The sequence below is a fragment of the Globicephala melas genome, chromosome 9 (genome assembly GCF_963455315.2).
Source record: "Globicephala melas chromosome 9, mGloMel1.2, whole genome shotgun sequence".
In the NCBI taxonomy this organism is placed as follows: Eukaryota; Metazoa; Chordata; class Mammalia; order Artiodactyla; family Delphinidae; genus Globicephala; species Globicephala melas.
Genome location: NC_083322.1, coordinates 11,185,764 through 11,205,439, shown reverse-complemented (window position 1 = coordinate 11,205,439; position 19,676 = coordinate 11,185,764). Strand labels below are relative to the sequence as shown.

The 19,676-nt window shown below is 44.4% G+C and overlaps 2 protein-coding genes across 6 annotated transcripts in view; both read right to left on the bottom strand.

The window, feature by feature from the left end:
• Nucleotides 1–3,336, bottom strand: part of TCAF2 (TRPM8 channel associated factor 2) — a 28,448-nt gene extending 25,112 nt beyond the window's left edge. Inside the window, exons 1-2 of one of the 2 annotated variants that reach the window (XM_030854088.2) lie at nucleotides 3,111–3,336; nucleotides 142–775 (exon numbers count right to left, since the gene is read on the bottom strand). In XM_030854088.2, the coding sequence (XP_030709948.2) occupies nucleotides 142–764 (623 nt within the window). In that variant the 5' untranslated portion in view covers nucleotides 765–775; nucleotides 3,111–3,336. Of the gene's footprint in view, nucleotides 1–141; nucleotides 990–3,110 lie in introns of those variants that run through there. The other variant, XM_060304972.1, reaches the window with a different exon arrangement.
• A 13,880-nt stretch (nucleotides 3,337–17,216) lies between these two features.
• The window catches only part of TCAF1 (TRPM8 channel associated factor 1), a 45,439-nt gene continuing 42,979 nt past the window's right edge, over nucleotides 17,217–19,676 (bottom strand). For all 4 annotated transcript variants that reach the window (XM_060305189.1, XM_030854083.2, XM_030854084.2 and 1 more), the window contains exon 9: nucleotides 17,217–18,798. Coding sequence is in view for 3 of the 4 variants with exons in the window: in XM_030854083.2 (XP_030709943.2) it covers nucleotides 18,789–18,798 (10 nt within the window). In the remaining variant the exon portion in view is untranslated. The remainder of the gene's footprint in view (nucleotides 18,799–19,676) is intronic.

The following is a 19,676-nucleotide window of genomic DNA, read 5'->3' as shown; positions in this document are numbered from 1 at the left end:
TGCATTTTAATTGTCCTATTTTCTATTTGTAGTGGTTCTGAAAAGCAGTGGAAAATCAGGTGTATTTGGAAGCTCACCGAAGAGGGGGCTCAAATCTATTGTGAACATACATCAGACTCCCCATAGGGAAACACCACTCACCTGACCTGGAGAGGGATCTTGGGCACCTTCTTAGAGACCTTGAACCGGCTTCTGTCCCCACAGGTATCAGTGAAGTACACACCAGCCACACTGGTCACCTGGTTCCCTGGGAACTTGGACAGCACCTTGTCACGACCATGCTGACTGGCCCAATACCAGGCTTGGCCCCCCATGAGCAGGCCCCCTCCACGTTTCACAAACTGGATCAGCTCTGCAGTCATGGTGTCATTGTAGGCATTGATGCAATAAACCCCCAGGGGTTCTCTCGGTTCTGGCTGAATCTGTGCCTCAACCCCAGAGCCCTGCAGGATGTTTGCTAGTGATGCCAGGGATGGGTGCACTCCAACGGGAGCCCCAGGAGAGGGACAGAGCCAGCCCACTGCATTGAGAAGAAATGGGGCCAAGCCGGCGTCCAGCAGGTAGCCCTCATGGGACACAACCACAAGGCGGCCTCGGCCATAGGAGGACGCAGCAATGAGGACCTGGCCCTGATCATTCACCATCACCGGGAAGGCAGCCTCTCCAGTTAGAAGGAGTTCGCTGGGGATGGGGCCTTTAGGGACATCCCAGCTTGTCACTCCATCCATGAGGGCCTCAAAGGCAGCAGCAGGAGTTGTCGCCATGGTTCAGTCAGCTGCAGGAGAAGAAAGCAAAGACTGAGCTTGGTCAGAACAAATGAAGGAATGAGTGAAAACAAAAACAACTGAATGCATTCAGATGAAAACTACTTGTCAGGTCCCCCACTGTGTGCCACGGCCTGGGGGTGCAGCAAGGAACACAACAGACAAGGTCCCTGCTTTCACGAATCTAGTATTTGAGAAGGGGAAGGACAATAATTAGGTAGATAAACAGATAAAATGCAGCAATTAATAAGTGTTAGATGAAAATAAAACATAGTGATATCGAGCAACCGGAAAATTACTTTAGATTGGATGACAGGAAAGGCCTACAGGAAAAAGTGACCTTGAAGCTGAAACGTGACATTTAAGTTGAGGCCTGAAATGCTGCAGGAGAGCATTTTAGCAGTGAGAAGCCCCAGGGTGGCTGGAGGAACACACAGGGAGGAGCAGGACCTGAATGGAGTGAGGGCGGGGCTGGATCCCACGGAGCAGGTAGATCGAGGTGAGACCTGAGCTGACTTAGCATTTTCCTCTCTGGAAGAAAAAGTCAGTTGACCTTTCAGAAACTAAATTTCTTCTGGTAGCTTTGACCAAATGAATTGGAAACGCCTCCCAATTTATCATATCTGCCCTAACTAGGGAGCTCCCCGCCTCTACTTGGGGAGCATCCTGAGGTTTACCACGTCTTTTAAAATTTGGTGTGCCTAGAACTGAGTTAATTATTCCCTTCAGAGCAGCTCCTCTTCGATAAATTACTTACACTTTAGTCTCTCCATTTACATAAGGAGAATAGTACAGCCCTTGGAGGATTGTTTTTGAAGATGAAGAGAATGCGAATAAAAATGCCTTGTCCAGTGTCAGGTGTACAATGAGCACTGAGAAAACTCTAGTGTCTGTTCCTCTGCTGTCTCTTCTAGCTTCCTAAGTGACAAGAGCCATGTAGTAGGTGCTCTGGGGGCCCCGGACCGCCTGTGACTCCAGCAACTGCCCTGGAGGACTTTCCTGGACACTGGGAAACCTTTCTCACCTGGCAGGTGCCCTGAAGTGGCGGTGAGCTGATACAGGGTAAGCTTCACCCGGGGGAGGGCGTCACGGATAAATGCCACAGGGCTGTCCTAGGTGCATTCTGGAGCCCCTCACGAGGTCACCCAAGGAACTGAGTTCCAGCTGCCCACAGCGGTAAAGAGCTCAGCGACAGCCCTTCCTTGCTGGCTTCCCCTCCTTCCTGGTCTCTTCCTCCCCATGTCTTCACTGTGCCGTACTGGGCTCACTTCCCAGATAAACCACCTGCACTCAGGTCCTTCTATCAGGTTTTGCTTTGGGGAACAATCTAAACTGACAGACACCAAACCCTTCCCTTCCACTACATCTGCCTCTGTCCTTCCTCCCTCCTGCTTCCGTACACCGTCAGCCACCTCATTTTGTTCATCTTCTTTCACGTATCTCTCAAATATCAGTCCCTTCAGTTTACATTCATATCTAGATGAAACCAATCTGGTTTCTGTCCCCAGGATACATTCCCACCAACAATCTCCCTCAAGCCATCCTACTCACACGTCTTCCTAATCAGATCTCTCAGGTTCATCCACTCCCCCAGGTAAAAACTGAGTGGCTCCCCCTGGATTTTAAGCCTCCAGGGTACGGGCTCTCCACAGTTTTTTAGACTTCTTCCCTTCACTTTCTCCACAAATCTCTGGTGCGCTTGGCTCCCTGAGCATGCCCTGTATTCCTTGTAGAATTCCAGCTCCTTTTTTTTTTTTTTGGTTTTAAACTGCCGTTCCCATCTACCACCTCTTAATATTGCCCCCAGTAAAGTGAATTCACAAAAAAGCACCAGTTCCCAGCTGGAGTATGGAGCCCGTGGGTGAGTGAGCTCAGCTTGCGGGTTTGGGGTAGGAAAAGGCAGCGAGAGATCAGGAAGCCTGAGGTCGAGCCAACCACCTCTGACAGGACAAGGGAGGTCTTTCACGAATCCGGGCCTCCCAAGTTTTACAGGAAAAGCACCAAAAAACCCAGGAGATGAGTAATATGTTCTCAGAACTTTGACCACAGCGTTCCATAACTACATGCCCGCGCGCGCGCACCCAGAATCACACCCACACACAATCACACATCTTTTGTCAAATTCTTGACTCACAAATTCAAAGAGGCGAGCGAAAAGTGTCTTGAGACAAACAGCAAATAGGGAAAGAAGGGCGAAACGGAACAAGAACGTGAACCTAAGAAGACAGACACCCCGATTGCCGGGAACCTTCTCGGATCTGTAACTGACACCTTGGGGCGTACCCGTGTCCCCAGGTGCTCGGCCCCCGGCCCACCCTACGGACCCGCTCGGATCGGCAAACTCACGATGGGGCGGCCGCGGTGCGCGATGCAGGCCAGAGCGTGGAGGTCGGAGCCGAGGTTCGGCAGGCGGTCCCGGCGCGGCAGGAGCTGTGGGGCGGTGCGGGGTGAGGGGGCGGTGCCCGGGAGGCTCCTCCCCGCCGCGCCAGGGGCGGGGCCGGGCTCCTGCGGGGTTCGCAGCCCGCCCCGCCCCCCCGGGAGGTGGGGCCTCTCGGCCCTCGGGTGTCCGGGCTGAAACCGGCTACCCCGGGCTCTCCGAGGGTCGCGTCGGAGCGAGAGGGAGCTCCGCAAAGTTGCTGTCACAGTTGGTGAGGAAAGCACACGCCAAGTCTCCAATAAGGCAGACTCGGGGCGAAGAATCCCCCAACAGCAACGTAACCCACGGCCGAGGCTCTGCTTGGGCCCCGCGTGGAATTGGGTCCCCTCCCCTCTGGTCCGGGGGTGCGGCGCCGGAGAATCCAGGCTGTCGTGTCACCGCCTCAGGGCGGCTCCTGAGTTGAGGGGCTGCCCCCTGGTGGCGAGCGACCGGCCTTGCACCCCGTGCCGGGCGGGATTCTCGGCGGTCCACGGAGCTCCCCCAAGAGAACTGAGTCTGGGAGTGTAGGCAGAAATGCCGCCCAGTGATGTGCTTGCTGGGAAGGAAACGTGCCCGTTACACCACCAGACACGTCCATTCCAGCTAAAGCTATAGAGTGGCTGCTGCTTGGATTTCTACCTAAAACTGGTGGGAAGGTCAAAATCAAGGTTAAAGAGTTCTAAATTTGCCGCGAATCTGATTTTGCACAGCTTTGTGCAGCAGAAGCGCTGTTATAACTTTTATGGAGTTTTTGTTTTGTTTTAGGGGGAGAGAGTAACAGGTAGGGGTGGGGACACGCGTGCGTACTTGAGAGTGATTATGGAGAAGGGGGCTTTAGATCCCTATTTTATAATCCCCCCACCCCCGTTTGGGGCTAACACTGGTTATACATGTAAATCATCGCACTGTTCATAAAGTTACCGGATGTATCTATTTTTCTTAAAGGTTCATGACTGTCTTTTTATAAGTATGAATTAAAAGTAGCAGTTAATCTTACATCCTCGTTGATTTTAACATGTTGTGGACACTTCACTCATATTCTCTTCTGTCTCGGGGCTTATCAAGGCCAGTGCCTTCACCAGATCTCGAGCCCATTCTCTTTGTAAAATAGGTAGCACCTCCTCCAGGATCTTGCTGTCGAGTTCCCTTTTATGTATTTTCATTTTTTAAATCTGTTTTTGACTTCTTCCTGGGTAAAAATATACTTTGGTAAATTCCATTTCTTGCCTATCTGTATAGAACATGTCATTTATTTCCTGCAGCTCACCCTCACCTTTGCCAAGAATGAAGTTCAAACCTTGCAATCCAGCTTCTGCTTCTTTCACTTCATTCCCTTCCCAAGTCCAGGCTCCACCCCTGCCTCCCCTTAAGTGTACACTGGGTAGTGCTGACTGACTCTTCATTTTCCCTCTTTGGTGTTAAACTAACATAATGCTAATTATTATTCTATTTTTCTTTGGATCTTTACAAAAATACACTTTCAGGATTTTAAAGCAGTTTTTTTTTTGTTTGTTTGAGAGTGGGGGCAATCAGGAATGAAGTGCTGATACTTATTTTAATATGTTGTGAAATGCTTTTTGTTATGGGCTGAATTGTGATTGAGTTAAAATGAGGCCAGTGAGGTGGGGCCCTAATCTAATAAGACTGGTGTCCCTGTGAGAAGAGGAAGAGACACTAGGGATGCCCTCGCAGAGAGGACAAGCCATATGAGGACACAGTGAGAAGGAGACATCCCTAAGCCACTGAGAGAGGCCTCAGGGAAACTGACCCCTGCTGGCACCTAGATCTTGAACTTCCAGTCTCCAGAACATGAGAAAGTAAATTTCTGTTCTTTAAGCCAAAGATAACTCAAAATTACCTAATCAGTAAATTCTAACAGTAAGTTAGTGGTTAAATTAAGCTACATCATACAGTGGAACACTTTTCAACTGTTAAAAGGAATGAAGTAACTCTGCAGGTACTAGTATGGAAATGTTTAAAAGTTTAATGTTTAAAATGTGTTGGTTAGTGTGTGTAATATTATCTTGTTTAATATAGAAAAAGATTTTATAGAGACACAGCTTCTTTGTGTGTGTGTGTGTGTGTGTGTGTGAAGAACTTGATAACCATAATTACCTCTGATAAGTGATTCCAGGGTGTTTGGGAATGGAGAATACTCTTCATCTACTGTAGTTCTTTTTTTAAAAAATATATTAATTATTTTATTTATTTATTTTTGGCTGTGTTGGGTCTTTGTTGCTGTGTGCGGGCTTTCTCTAGTTGTGGCGAGCAGGCGCTACTCCTCATTGCGGTGTGTGGGCTTCTCATTGCGTTGGCTTCTCTTATTGCAGAGCACAGGCTCTAGGCACACGGGCTTCAGTAGTTGTGGCATGCGGGCTCAGTAGTTGTGGCTCGCAGGGTCTACAGCGTAGGCTCAGTAGTTGTGGCGCACAGGCTTAGTTGCTCCGTGGCATGTGGGATCTTCCCGGACCAGGGCTCAAACCCGTGTCCCCTGCATTGGCAGGTGGATTCTTAACCACTGAGCTACCAGGGAAGTCCTTCTTTTTTTAAATATAACTTTTCTTTTTCTTTCTTTCTTTTTTCTTTTGGTTTTATTGAGTTATAATTGATGTACAGCACTATATAAGTTTAGGGTGTACAGCGTAATGATCTGACTTACATACATAAGGAAATGATTATCACAATAAGTTTAGTGATCGTCCATCGTCTCATATAGATGCAAGGTTAAAGAAACAGAAAAAAGTTTTCTTTGTGATGAGAACAGTTAGGATTTACTCTCTGAACAGCTTTTGTATATCAGGTACAGCATGTAAATTATCTTTATCACGTTGTACCTTACATCTCTAGAACTTATTTGTCTTATAACTGGAAGTTTGTACCTTTTGACTACCTTCCTCCAATTCACCCTCCTCCCACACCCAGCCTCTGGTAACCACAAATATCATCTCTTTTCCTAGGAGTTTGGTTTTGAAGTATCATTGGGCTACAACACTGTATTAGTTTTTTGTTACATAACACAGTGAGTTGATATTTCTGTACGTTTAAAAATGATCCCCTTGGTAAGTCTAGTTGTTGTCTACCACTGTACAAGGATATTACATAATTATTGACTATATTCCTCACACTGCACATTTCATACCTGTGACTGATTTAGTTTGTAACTAAAAGTTTGTACCTCTTAACGTCCCTCACCTCTTCACCACCACCACCACCCCCTCGGCAACCGCCGCCTGTTCGTTCTCTGTGCCTATGACTCTGTTTCTGTTTACTGTTCTTTTTTTTTTTTTTTTTTGCGGCGTGTGGGCCTCTCACTGTTGTGGCCTCTCCCGTTGCGGAGCACAGCCTGCAGAGCACGCAGGCTCAGCGGCCATGGCTCACGGGCCCAGCCGCTCCGCGGCATGTGGGATCTTCCCGGACCGGGGCACGAACCCGCGTCCCCCGCATCGGCAGGCGGACTCTCAACCACTGCGCCACCAGGGAAGCCCTCTGTTTAGTTTTGTGTGTTCATTTGTTTTGTTTTTTAGATTCCACATATAAGTGAAATCATAAAGTATTTGTCTTGTCTGGTTTATTTCAGTTAGCATAATACCCTCTAGGTCCGTCCATGTTGTCAAAAGTGACAGGATTTTATTCTTTTCTATGGCTGAGTAATACTCCATTGTGTGGGGCTGCAGGGCCTTGGTGGTACCAGGGCTAGTGCTGGCCTACTGGCAGGTGGGGCTGGGTTCTGGCCCCTCTGGTGGGTAGTGGCGTGTCCTGGGGTGACTGGGGGTTCAAGGGGTCCTATGGTAGCTGGCCTGCTGTCTGCTGGGGCTGTGTTTCTACCCAGCTAGCTACTTGGTCTGGGGTGTCTTAAGACTGGGCCTGGCTGGCTGGTCGGTGGGATCAGGTCCCAGTTCTAATAAGCTAGAGGACAGATCCCCAAATCGCACTTGCCAACACCAGTGCTTCACCGTGGGATGAGCACCCCAGAATGGCCGCTGCCAGCATCTGTGTCCCCAGAATGGGTCCCAGCTGCCGTCTGCCTCTTTTGGAGGCTCTCCAAGATGAGTAAGCAGGTCTGACCCTGGCTCGTTTCCTGTTACTGCTTTTGCCTTGGGTCCCGGAGTGGGTAAGATTTTGTGTGTGCCCTGTAAGAGTGACGTCTCTATTTCTTACAGCCCTTTGACTATTGCGAAAGTAAGCCATGCTAGCCTTCAAAGCCAAACATTCTGGGGCTTGTCTTCCCAGTGCAGAACCCCGAAGGCTGGGGAGTCCCAATGTGAGGCCCAGACCCCTCGCTCCTTGGGGAGAACCTCTGCAATTTTCATTATTCTCCTGTTTGTGGGTCACCTACAGGGGAGTATGGGTCTTGATTGTACCATGATTCTGTCCCGACTACCCCTTTTGTTGTGGTTCCTTCTTTATATCTTTAGTTGTAGAAGATCTTTTCTGGTAGATTCTGGTTTTTCTCATCAGTCCTTGCTCTACTATCCTTGTAAATAGTGTAATTTTGGTGTGGCCGTGAGAGGAGGTGAGCTCAGGGTCTTCCTACTCCACCTTCTTGGCCAAACTCCCCTCCAGGGGTTTTCTTTAAGGTTGAACAAAACTCCCTCCTACCAAAGTGCAATTTCCTTCTCCTAGAAAATGACTCTTTTTTCATATCTTAGCTCAGTCATCGCTTCCTTAGGAAAGACTGTCCTAACCTCCAGAACTGTACTAAATCGTCTTTCTGATAAACCTCTGTTCTTACCCAGGTTGTAATTTTACAGTTATTTGTATCTCATCTGATTAATGTTGTTCTCTCTCATAGGCTCTCATGGTATGAGTGTGGAGTCTGTCTCCTTTTTGCCCACCATTGATTTTGGTTCATTTCTGGAATGTAGTATCTTAATAAATATATAAATGTATGTTAAATAAATGAGTATATAGTGAATGTTCAAGAAATGTCTATTGAATTGGTGATTGGAGGATTAGTGCAAACCTGATTGGCAGAGAACCAAATGTTGCAGGAGGAAGGAGTATGGCGAAACCTATACAAGGAAGACAGTTTGGATACAACAGATCAGAATATCCGAATACTTCAGGATGGAAACCCAATGTGAGGTGAAGTTAGTTGAGTTCTTGGTCTCATACCAGCAAACAACTGACCTTTGAGAAGCAAAGTGGGAAACGAGCCCTGAGGGAGGGTCAAGCAAGTTCCATGTCAGCGCTGAGCTCAAGATCTCTTTTGAGAGTTTGTGCTCTTAGGTTTTAACCGGTTTCTACCTACATCAATCTCAGTCTTTATGGTAAAATACCATATTTACTTTACCATATTGTTCTAAAAGGACTCGTGAGCCTATTTCAGTGTTGATCTAACAGAAGAAGGGATTTCAAACAAAGGTGATTTTTCCAGGGTCAGAGAGCAGAAGCAGACCCACCATCAGTAACGTACCTGCCATTTGGGAGCAAGGGTTGGCTGAAGAATGGAGACAAAGCAACGTAAGGCACAGCATAAGGGTCCATTTAAAAAAATTGGGAAATGAAAGATGGTGACCAGCATGGATGTGACTAAGGATCATTGCTCATGTGAAGGTGTGAGCCCCCAGGCCTTTCCTCCCACCCAGGAGAACACAGAAACTAGTCCATGAAAGTCAGAATATTCTCACGGGGCACATATTCTGTGAGGCACTCTGGGAGATGACGGTGATACTGTGGTCAGTAAGTTGAGAGAGGAGAGGAGACACGAAACAACTATAGTGTCAGATGGATTTATGTAGATGCTGAATTGGCTGCAAATTAAGTGCAAGGGAACAGAAAGGAAGAAGCAATGATTTCTAATCAAGTTATCAGAGAAGAACTTACAGAGGTAACACTAAAACTTAGCCTTGGAGAACTATGTATGGTCTTTGTGGGCAGATGAGGGTGGCAGACGTTACAAAGCGAGGCTGTGTCATAGTCTGCAGCATGAAGATGTGTGTGTGAAAAGCTCGGTTTGAGAAAAAATGTTCATTGTGAGTGAAGCTTGGTAACAGGACTTGTATATATAGTGCTAGCTCTACGAGGCATTTGGGCCAGATTTTAAGGGACTTTGGCTGGTATACTAAGGAGCTTGGATTGTAGTCTCCAATTTGTAGGAAGGTTTTTAAGAAATGCCATGTAAGAAACACTGAGGTTACCTCCTCAACGTCTCTTTTCTACCTCACCTCTCTTGTCCTTTCTAACCAAATCGCAATTTTGTTCAGATAATCTACCTCTCCCCTACAAGATTCAGGGGGAAATGAAGCCATTTCCAGTTCCAAGGGTAGATACGAATTAGCTCAAGCCAAGCGTGCTAATCCACGCCCTTTGCACTGCAATGATGGGCTCCTTTTGGGTTATAAACAATGTAATAATTGTCTAGCGTACACAGATCAGAGTTTTCATTGTTACTAGTGTTACATCAGTCCATTTTTGTCAAATAGAGGAAAATCTCTGCAGTAATTCCGGTTTCTCACTAAGCCAAATGCAGGGCTTACTTTATACACATGCTTTCCAACTGTGGGCTAGCATTAATAGTCACTGGCCTCCTTCTTCAATTATTTTTAGTTACGAGTTAAACTTCATGTGGTCCCATATAGTCTTTCCCTAAAGGGCCTCAGGAATCTGGAAAGGATTAGCCACACTCTAATTTAGGAATAGAGATGGATGAATCCACCTATGTGCCTGTACTGGTATGAGTCACTGGCGAGGTTAATTAAGTCACCAAGATGATCCAGAACAGGTGTCTACAGCTGTTTTAAGAAGGAGTGTTTTTGTGGCTATGAAAATGCTCGGCTCAGATCTCCCAACTGCAGGGAGTGGGTATGCAGCTGACGGACGGACCCAGCTGCTGTGCTCTAGAATCCTTGGCGCCGAAGCCACGTGGCCCAGGAGCTTCTGCTGGCCAGTGATTAAGTATGGTGGGGGCACTAAGGAGACATGGGACTTTTTTGGTTTGTGACTTTGGCTCGCGGACTCTCCAGAGGCCTTGTCAAAACCTTCTGAGACCTACAGTGCAAACCATTCCCTCTTTCACTCTCTCCTCACAAAGGTTAAAACTACATCGCAGTCTGATGGCTCTTCCAGCCTCCTCTGGGTCTCTCTCCATCTTCTCTCACAAGTGTTTCCCTTAATAAACCTCTTGTACACCTGACCTCATCAGGCTTCTGCCTCTTGGAGGACCCAGGCTAATATAAGTACTGTTATATCTCCTAACATTAAAATGCTCAAGTGTATTCATTAAGATTGTGTTGTAGTGGGAGGAAAGAGCAAAGTCATCAACTTGAGAGTATTCAGGGAAGACTCATCCACACTTTTCATTCTGTAGTACATGTATGATAACCTTTATTCAAATTATAGCATGGTCTGTTTCCAGGGGCAAGTTCCTGCCTGCATGTTTATTTAAAGCAATAAGCTGGAGTTTGCTGGCCATCTTGACAGGTGGCCAGCCCTAATTCAGAGTTATAAAAGTTTTCATATTCTCCTTTGGTGCATTTGTGAAATTAATGTGGGGTGTTTTTTGGGTTATAAGTATATGGAATATATATGGTAGGAGCCAGTAATATTCCAACCACAGAAGATGTCTTGGAGAAAATCACTGCCACTCCAGAGATATCCAGGCTGAAACTTTCTCCCTCCATTGATGAATGAGGGAGGGGGCTTCTTACATTTCTAAACTCCTCCCATTTCCAGGTCAGACATAAACTTTGGTTTTGTACCGAAGAGTTCAGCCATCTGGGAACCAGTGGAGCTGACTTAGCCCAAGGCTGCGTGGATGTTCTTCCTCCAGCTCTAAAATATCAGACCCAACGGGTGGGCACACAACAGGTCCAAGTTCCTATAATTGCACCTACACCAGTGTGGTTTATACATCTTCATACACAATCCCACAAGGGTTGCAACTGTCAAGATGCCAGAGGGGCTGTTGTATGGGGATTGGGAATCATGGAAGGCCAAATATCTCCATAACAAAATTCCTACAGAGGAAGAGTGTGTCAAAGTTCCTACTCTTATAAAGACCAGCAACATAATTCTTTTTCCTGCAAATGTTATTTCAGAATCTATTCTGAAGTTCCTGTGACATGAAGGCCTTCCTTTTTAAGTCTTCCCGTTATATATTGAGACTTGTGATCCAAAGTGTCTTTTAATTTGAACTGAGGTCGAATGGACATCGTTCAGCTTGGGCAGGTGGGGGAAAGGGGGAAGGGTGGATATAGAATGACAAGCCAGGAGTAACTGAGTCTAAGGTTCCCGCTACTCTCTACACATTTGTCGTGATGGGCATCAACATATACGACTAAAATTTTCATTGCTATGCAAATTTTGTCAATTGTTTCCAGATCAATTTTCTCCGTATGAATTTGGTTCCAAATTCTACTTACAGGATCCATCGGGTCATTGACAGGGGCCCAGAAATTAGTATAGAAAAGTATAGAGTCATGTCTCCATTCAGTCCCTTTGGTGGAGGCCATAACAACTACTGAGATGAGCCCCTCTTTCTTTTTAGTCAGAGAAATTTCAGAGGGGAGCAGCTGCAAAATTTATTGTGAAATGTGGCTTGACTTTGAGGACAGACATTCAAAAGTTACAAGTGTCCATTAGGTTAATGGCCCCTAATAGAATGTTAAGGTCAGAAATCTGTGGTCAAGACTTACATCTGAGAAAGTAGCTATTGACTGTTCTAGGGATGAAACTCACGTCTGTCTTGCTGCTCTCAATATGCCAAATATAATTTTACCTCTCTTTGCCGTGAATTATCTGCAGGCTTTGCTCCATCATTTCCTTTAAGAATTTGCTCAAATGTCACCTTATCAGAGAGGCTTTCCTGGACCTCACTACCCATTGTCTACTCCTCTATCCCAGAACACTCTCTTCCCCATCCTTTGTTTTGTAATACTTCACAGGACTTAACATACCTGATATATGTTTATTTGTTCATTTTTATGTTTTAACTGGAACACGGGAAGGAGCTTTATTATGTTTACCTTGTATTTCCAGACCCTGTAACAGTAATTAGCATTGCAGTCTGTGTTCAATACATGTTTATTTAATGAATTTTTAGGTGACTTGGTGGCTAGACTAGAAGAGGATGCCCAAATGTGGGAAATGTATCTTTCAGAAACCAACATTTTATACTGGTTTTATGAATGTTTAAGAAACATGTTATGAATGTTTCTTAAAAGAGGGCAGATAAAACAAGAAGGTTGGGCTTCCCTGGTGGTGCAGTGGCTGAGAGTCCGCCTGCCAATGCAGGGGACACGGGTTCGTGCCCCGGTCCGGGAAGATCCCACATGCCGCGGAGCAGCTGGGCCCATGAGCCATGGCCGCTGAGCCTGCGCGTGCTCCACAGGCTGTGCTCCGCAACGGGAGAGGCCACAACAGTGAGAGGCCCGCGTACCGCAAAAAAAAAAAAAAAAAAAAGGTTTTTAATTTAACTTGGAGAAGTGTTTCTCTAGTGGCTTCATGTAGTTTAGTGCTAAAAAAATGTTGAAAATCTGGGTGAGGCCGTGGACCTTTACTACCTTAATCTCCTATCCCAACAGAGATTCTAAGTTTAGCAAGGGAAGTCTGAGCACTGGGGAAATGCATCTTCCAGTTTCCGTTTTAAATTTCAATTCCTTCTGTGTGCACCAATTATAGCAGTTAGCAAATGCAATTACATGAATTGTAAAGGTTTGTTGTTATCCCTCCTATGTAAAAGCAAACTGCTACTCTCATGACTGCTTCCTATTCCTCCTAGGCATGGCCCAGAACCTACATTTAAGGAGTGGGCATGTTTCAGACAATAAGTGAGTGCCCCTTGAGTATTGAGCACGGTCCCAACTTCATTTTGGTTTACAACCAAGACTTCCACCAAGTCTAGGGGATCATTAGGGAACCATCCTTTCCCAGGATATCTCTTGTGATATTAATTGTGATATTAATTTTTTTCTAACTTATCCCTTATGCTCAGTCAAGAGAAGTACAGTTTTGAATTTTCTGTAAGAGAAACAAAGGCTCTTTCTCTATTCTTTTGCGTTAGGAAAGAAAAAAAAAAAGCAGCCCCTGACACCCAGGAAGTTGTCTGACACTCACAGCTAGAACATGGCCATGTTTGCCCTGTCGGACATAAAAATTTCACAGAACATTGACCTCAGACAAGGTCACTCTGAGACTATGGTAAATAAAGTTAGATGGAAACAAGATCTCTGGGCAACCACAAAATACCAGACACATCTCTCTCTTGTCTAAAGTGAGTAACTGCTGCTCTTTTTAAAAAAGCCAATTCCAGCTTTAAGCTCACTTTAGTCAGCCCTCCTTAGAGATGAGATTTATTGAGAAACTCACTCAGAAGTGCCACTGCTTCTTGAGAGCATCCAATCCAGAACAAAGCCTTGCTTCCTTAGACCCTCCCTTAAACTGCCTACCCAAGCCCAAATCCTGTAACAGGTTCTTTCTAACACTCTTTTACTGAGACTCCCACAGTTCCCTGTGGTGTGCATTTCCCCCAGCTGCGATAAGTAATACGTCCAACTTGTTCAACTACAGGTGTGTTCCTGATGGTCTTTGGCTGGAGGGCATTAACACCATCACCGGCTATACCTGAGCATATTCTCTCCTCTCCACCCCATCAAAGGCCCTTTTTTTTTTTTTTTTTGCGGTACACGGGCCTCTCACTGTTGTGGCCTTTCCCGTTGCGGAGCACAGGCTCCGGACGCGCAGGCTCAGCGGCCACGGCTCACGGGCCCAGCTGCTCCGCGGCATGTGGGATCTTCGGGGACCGGGGCACGAACCCGTGTCCCCTGCATCGGCAGGCGGACTCTCAACCACTGCGCCACCAGGGAAGCCCCAAAGGCCCTTCTTTATCCAGTACCAGAGATCCACTGGGTTTTATCCAAAGGTCACTCAAACACTTCTGATAAGTCAGATCTTTGCCCTTTTATCGTTTATCTGAAAGTTTCCCTATGAGGACCTGAGATTTAAGTCTGCTCTAAGTTTTGATTAAGTTCGTCATCAATAAATAAGCTTATAGTGCCAATCATCCTGTGATTAAATGTCAAAAGCCTTAACTAAGGCTTGTTATTGTTTGCTTTGTAACCGTTTGGTTCCAAGGCTACACAGATAGCAAGAAAAGGAGAAACTATGAAAAAAAAAGTTGGAGTTTCCTCTTCTGTCTCTGTTAACCTTGACAAAGGGTGAGGAATGAGCTTATCATCTTTCCAGGTTCTTGGCTCCTGTTTACATCAGACACTTCCCAGATGAGAGGACTAGGCATAGGCAGAGCCTGCCGTATTGTTGAGAAGCGGAGAGGGGTCTTCTCTCTGTCTCTGGGGCCTCTTCCCAACCACTTGACTTGTTCTTATACTGTACATTTGATCATTTTGCCCTCCCTCCTACCCTTTCAGCACTATCTCCGTTCTCAAATTATACTGAATAATGTTGGCGATCTGTGAAAGTGCCTATGATGTCCAAATTTAGGCAGCTCATGCAAAGAAATGTTTAGCACCTCCACGCACATATTTCTCAACTAATTATATGTGAGTCCCTATCTAGCGCAGATGAGCAGGATTAACTCTCTGATGGCCCTCAGGTGCACATGTTTGTATTAACATAATCCTTGGCTTCTGACACTGTCATCACTGGTCGATGCATACCTTGTTTTTAATTTATTTATTTATTCTATTTATTTCTAATATAATGAGCACCTATGAAACCAACCACCTAACATGACACTAGAACATTGGAAATAAACTGCTCAAGCTTTCCTATCAAAGAAACGCTTCTCTTTACAGCATTTAAATGACAAGAATCCAAATAAGTAACATTTCTGTAACTCTCTCGAATTAGATGTGGAATTGTTTTTGTGTATCTGTAGCTAGATGTCTGAAAAGTTAAGGATAACCTCCACCCCTTCTGTACCACACTTGGAAGACTGACTCCAATTATGTGGGTCAATGAAAGAAATCTGTTTCAAAATGGAAGCCAAGTAGGGGTCCAGAATCTTTGAAGGCGTAAAGAACGTAGGCGTGAATTAGTCTTGAAAGAAGGGTGTGTTACTTTTGTCAGCAAGAATAGTCAATATCTAGGGCAGTATTTGATTACTTACTGGCCTGTTAAGTACATGTATTAGGTGAGGTTGTGACGTTGGGTGGGGACATTGGTTTAGGGACTAGGTAAATCAGAGAGTGATCTTGAGAGGAGATAGGAAAGATTTCCAATAAATGCAGTTGTTGAAGATTGGCAGGAAGGTCAGTCAATACTCATTAGAGAGCTCCAGTTGGCCTTGGAAGGTAGACAACAGAAGAGAGTAAATTAATGAAGAAGGAAGAGCCACCAAGAAGCTAGGCATAGCAGGACACATGAAACTTGGGAGCCTGAAGATGTCCACTAGACAGCTGGCTGTTTCTCCCAACTACAGGGGAAAAATAGCGGAAAATCGATTATGATATTGAGGCAGTTTGGCAAAGAACATACCAAAGAGACTAACAGATGGATAGAAATCCTCTGACATCACCTGGTCTCGTATATGACTAAAACTTACCAAAACTGTGAAATGAATAGTTCAGGAAAGCGTACATCATGGTCTTGAAATGCTCCTGGAATAGAGACAAACATCATGCGCCTTCTTGGGAAAGAACACTAGTTGGTGATTTTCACAAACACCCTGTTGCACATTCATTCACTCAACAGATACTGAAAACCTGCTAGACAGTAAGCTGAATCAGCAGACACGTGGTGAGATGGGGACAGGATTTGTCTTCTGTGGAACACCCGTAGAAACAAGAGAAGGGGAAGTGTGTCTGAATAGCTGGAGGGTATTTAGTGCGGTTAGAACTAGAGAGTGATGGGGAGATGTGATGAGCCTTGGACACACCGGGTGGATCCAAATACTTGAGGGCCTTATAAGCCATTTTAAGTGTTTTGATTGGACTGTATCTTAGTTAATATGAAGCCATTGAAGGGTTTTTATTTAAGTTTATTAAAAAATTTTCAAAGTAATACATGCACAAGGTAAAAAATTAAATAGTACAGAAGGACTTAAAATGAAAAACACAGTTTCCCACCCCACCCTTTTAACCCTAGTCCCATACCCTAGAGGCAATGCATTTAACAATTTCTATTTTTAGATATTCTGTTAACTAACTTCCTAACATTAAATAATGTTTGAACAATAATTTCTTGACTTATTAACTTTAGACAATCTTTAATAATCCCCCATTACAAAAGATAAGGATTTAACTTACACTATTCCCACCTTTCATTTGCCTATCCTTTTCCAAATTTTTGATAGATGTCATTTTTAATACTTCTATTGGTTTATAGTTTTGAACAGTAACAATCCTTTAGTCCTTGTTCCATTAACTGTAGACTTTATCTTTTCATCCCCATTTGGAATAGGTAAGTAATTCTAGTCTTCCCTCCACCTCTCTTCCCCCAACTAATTCTCAACCTCTTTCTGCTTTCTTTTTCCTTTTCAGGATTACTTTCCCTTTTATTTCTGAATAAAAGATTAAGCCTTTCATGTTTTACCTATAGGCTGATCAGAACACTGAATACCAATCAATAGTATCTACATTATTTTGGCTTTGTAAATACTGTTTACTGGGAGCTAAGTAGAAGCTAGGATATTTTCTTCCAAACATATCCAATGTCATGTTTCCTGTGTCACTTGAAATGAAATGTACCTACTGCCAATATCAAAATGAGTCTCTTCTTACATTCCATGATTTTTTTTATTATTGTCTCATAATTGAACCTGAATTTGACATTTCTATTTTGTTCTCTTGTTTACTAAAGAATGTATCTCCTCCACATTCTCAAACATTCCAGCTTCTCAAGGATATCTATGGCACAGAATGCATATTCTCCCCAGAGAGCCTGAGACTGTGTACTCTCATCTGAAATGGGGCTCTTGGGTAACTGTCACTCTAGAGTGAGCCATCCTATTGGATACCTGTCACTCTGGAGTGAGCCTTCTTGTTGGATAACTGTCACTCTGGAGTGAGCCTTCCTATTGGATAACTGTCACTCTGGAGTGAGCCATCCTATTGGATAACTGTCACTCTGGAGTGAGCCTTCTTGTTGGATAACTGTCACTCTGGAGTGAGCTATCCTATTGGATAATGGTCACTCTGGAGTGAGCTATCCTATTGGATAACTGTCACTCTGGAGTCAGCCATCCTGGGTGAGGTCCACTGTTTTCTGGATTCCATTTCTTTCTCTTTCCCGATTTTCATTCTCATTTTGCCGGAGAACTTCCTCAGTAGGTGAGAGAGAACTTCCTTTCCAGGTGCTAAGAGGGTAGACTTTCTGAAAACTCGCATGTTGGAAAATTCCTTTCGACTTGACTCTTGACAGTTTGGCTTGCTATGGAATTCTGGGTACAAAGATTTTCCATGTGTGAAGACACTTCTCTATTGGCTTCTAGCATTGTGTTGATGATGAAAAATCGGCTCCCAGTCTAGTTCTCATCCCTTTTTAGTTGAGCTAATTATGATGACCTAATTTTATTTTTTTCTCTTGGCACTTTCAGTATCTTCGCTCTATCCTTAATATATATCCAAAATTTCACAAGATTATGTCTAGATGTAGGTTGTATAGGGTCCTCTCAATTTGGAGACTTATTTCTGTTCAATTTTCTTTTCTTCACAACATTTCCTGTGTTCTCTCTTCCAGAAACTCATAACAGTTAGATATTGTCTGTGTCTCTTTTCTCTCTTTATATTTTCTATTTCTTTTTGCTCTATATCTAGGGAGATTCCCTCAAGCTTATTTTACAGCCTGTCTACTAAATATTTTTGGCAGTCCTATTTCAATTTAAGGGCTCCTCTTATTTTCAGCGTTTTCCCTTTCTTTGTAGCATCCTGTTTTTATCTTACAAATGCACCTTAGATGTCTCCGAAGATATTTAAGTCATTTTCTTCCATGTTAACTGTTGCCCCTAGAGTCTGTTATATTTTTCAAATCTCCTGATTGTTTATTTTTCTCACATGCTGCTCCCCTGGTCCCTCCCCCAACCCCTACCCGTAAGGCTCAATGTCTGGGAATTCCCAGCTGACCATTTGCATTGAAGAATCAGTATAACTGTTTTTATAGGAGTTGCCGTGGGTTCTCTCTGCCATTGTGTGGTCTGTCTGCTTCTCCAGTAAGCCTTTCTGTGACTAAAATCACTTGGTTACTTGAGTAGGGATCTCAGCCATCTGTAGAGAACTAACTGCTAGGGGCTCACTTTTCTCCCCAAAAGAGAAATTTATTTTGGAGCACCAACTCCTACCTTTCCTCAAGCAGTTTATTCGATTCCTTTACACAAACAACAACAATAAACAACAACAACAACAGACTTAACAGAAACCAGTGGTAGGTTGCCTGTATTCTGTGCAAAGGTTGGGGTAGAATGAGATGGGGTTCAATTTCACAACTGACATAATTCTTCAGTAGACAGACTTTTCAGGTGCCCAAATCTCTTTGGGGTTACATGTTCAGATCAGCTTATATTCCGTCTGAAAGGAGCTGCACTCTTTCATTATCACTTCTTCCACTTTCTCTCTTCCAGAAATGTGTTGAGATCTTCTTCACTTATAACCAAATTCCTTCAGTTTTCTTTGCTGAGATGTGTCAATTCTCTTTTACATTTCTTGACTTCGGTTTCAGTGGGGCCTGGGGAGGGAGGGAAGTAAACTTACATGTTCAGTTCATCATCTTAAATTCAAAGTCCCATTGGAAGCTTTTAGACAGGGGAGTGACATGGATAACTTGATATTTTTAAAAGGTCCCCGGGGCTGTACTGCTGAAAATGGACTAAGGAGGGCAAGAATGGGTATAAAAATTGTTCTAAACGACTGAGGATCTAATTTCCTTTCTGAAAACATACAGTGTCTGAGACTTTTGGGAGTCAGACACTTTACCAAAATAGCCCATCGTTCAAAATCCAATAAGCTAGTAGAATGCTTTCATGGTGCCCTGGAGATAAGGACTGAAACCCGAAGATCCCGGAACCCAGATGACTGGGACCGTACTAAAGGGACCATCCCAGCACTGTCCATTGGGAGCACCTCAGGAGCCAGCCTCAAAGTCTTCCTTTGAACTGGCATTCGGGGTAAACAAAAGGACTTTCTGTTCTGATAAAATTGGATGAGAGCTAAGTAAAAACAGCCAAATTGCTGGCGAGGAGGGACATAAAGTTCCTTCTGTTTGCTGGTTCATTTCTTCATATACTCATTTATTTGCTTGTTCAAAGCACTGTAGTTACTACAACTCATTTGTATTCAGAATGCCTGGGTTCAGATCCCAGATCTATCACTTATTACCAGTAAAGGCTTAGGCAATTTACCCAATCTCCATAAAATTCAGTTCACTCATTTGAAAAATGGGAGCTGTTCAGTTTCCATTCCATAGGTTACTGTGAAGATTAAATGAAACAGTCTATATACTTGGCACATACTCAACAACCCACTAATTGATAGCAATTATTTTCAATGCTGAATGAATATTTAACATCTATGTTTGAAGTACCTGGATGATAGATACTCATGAAA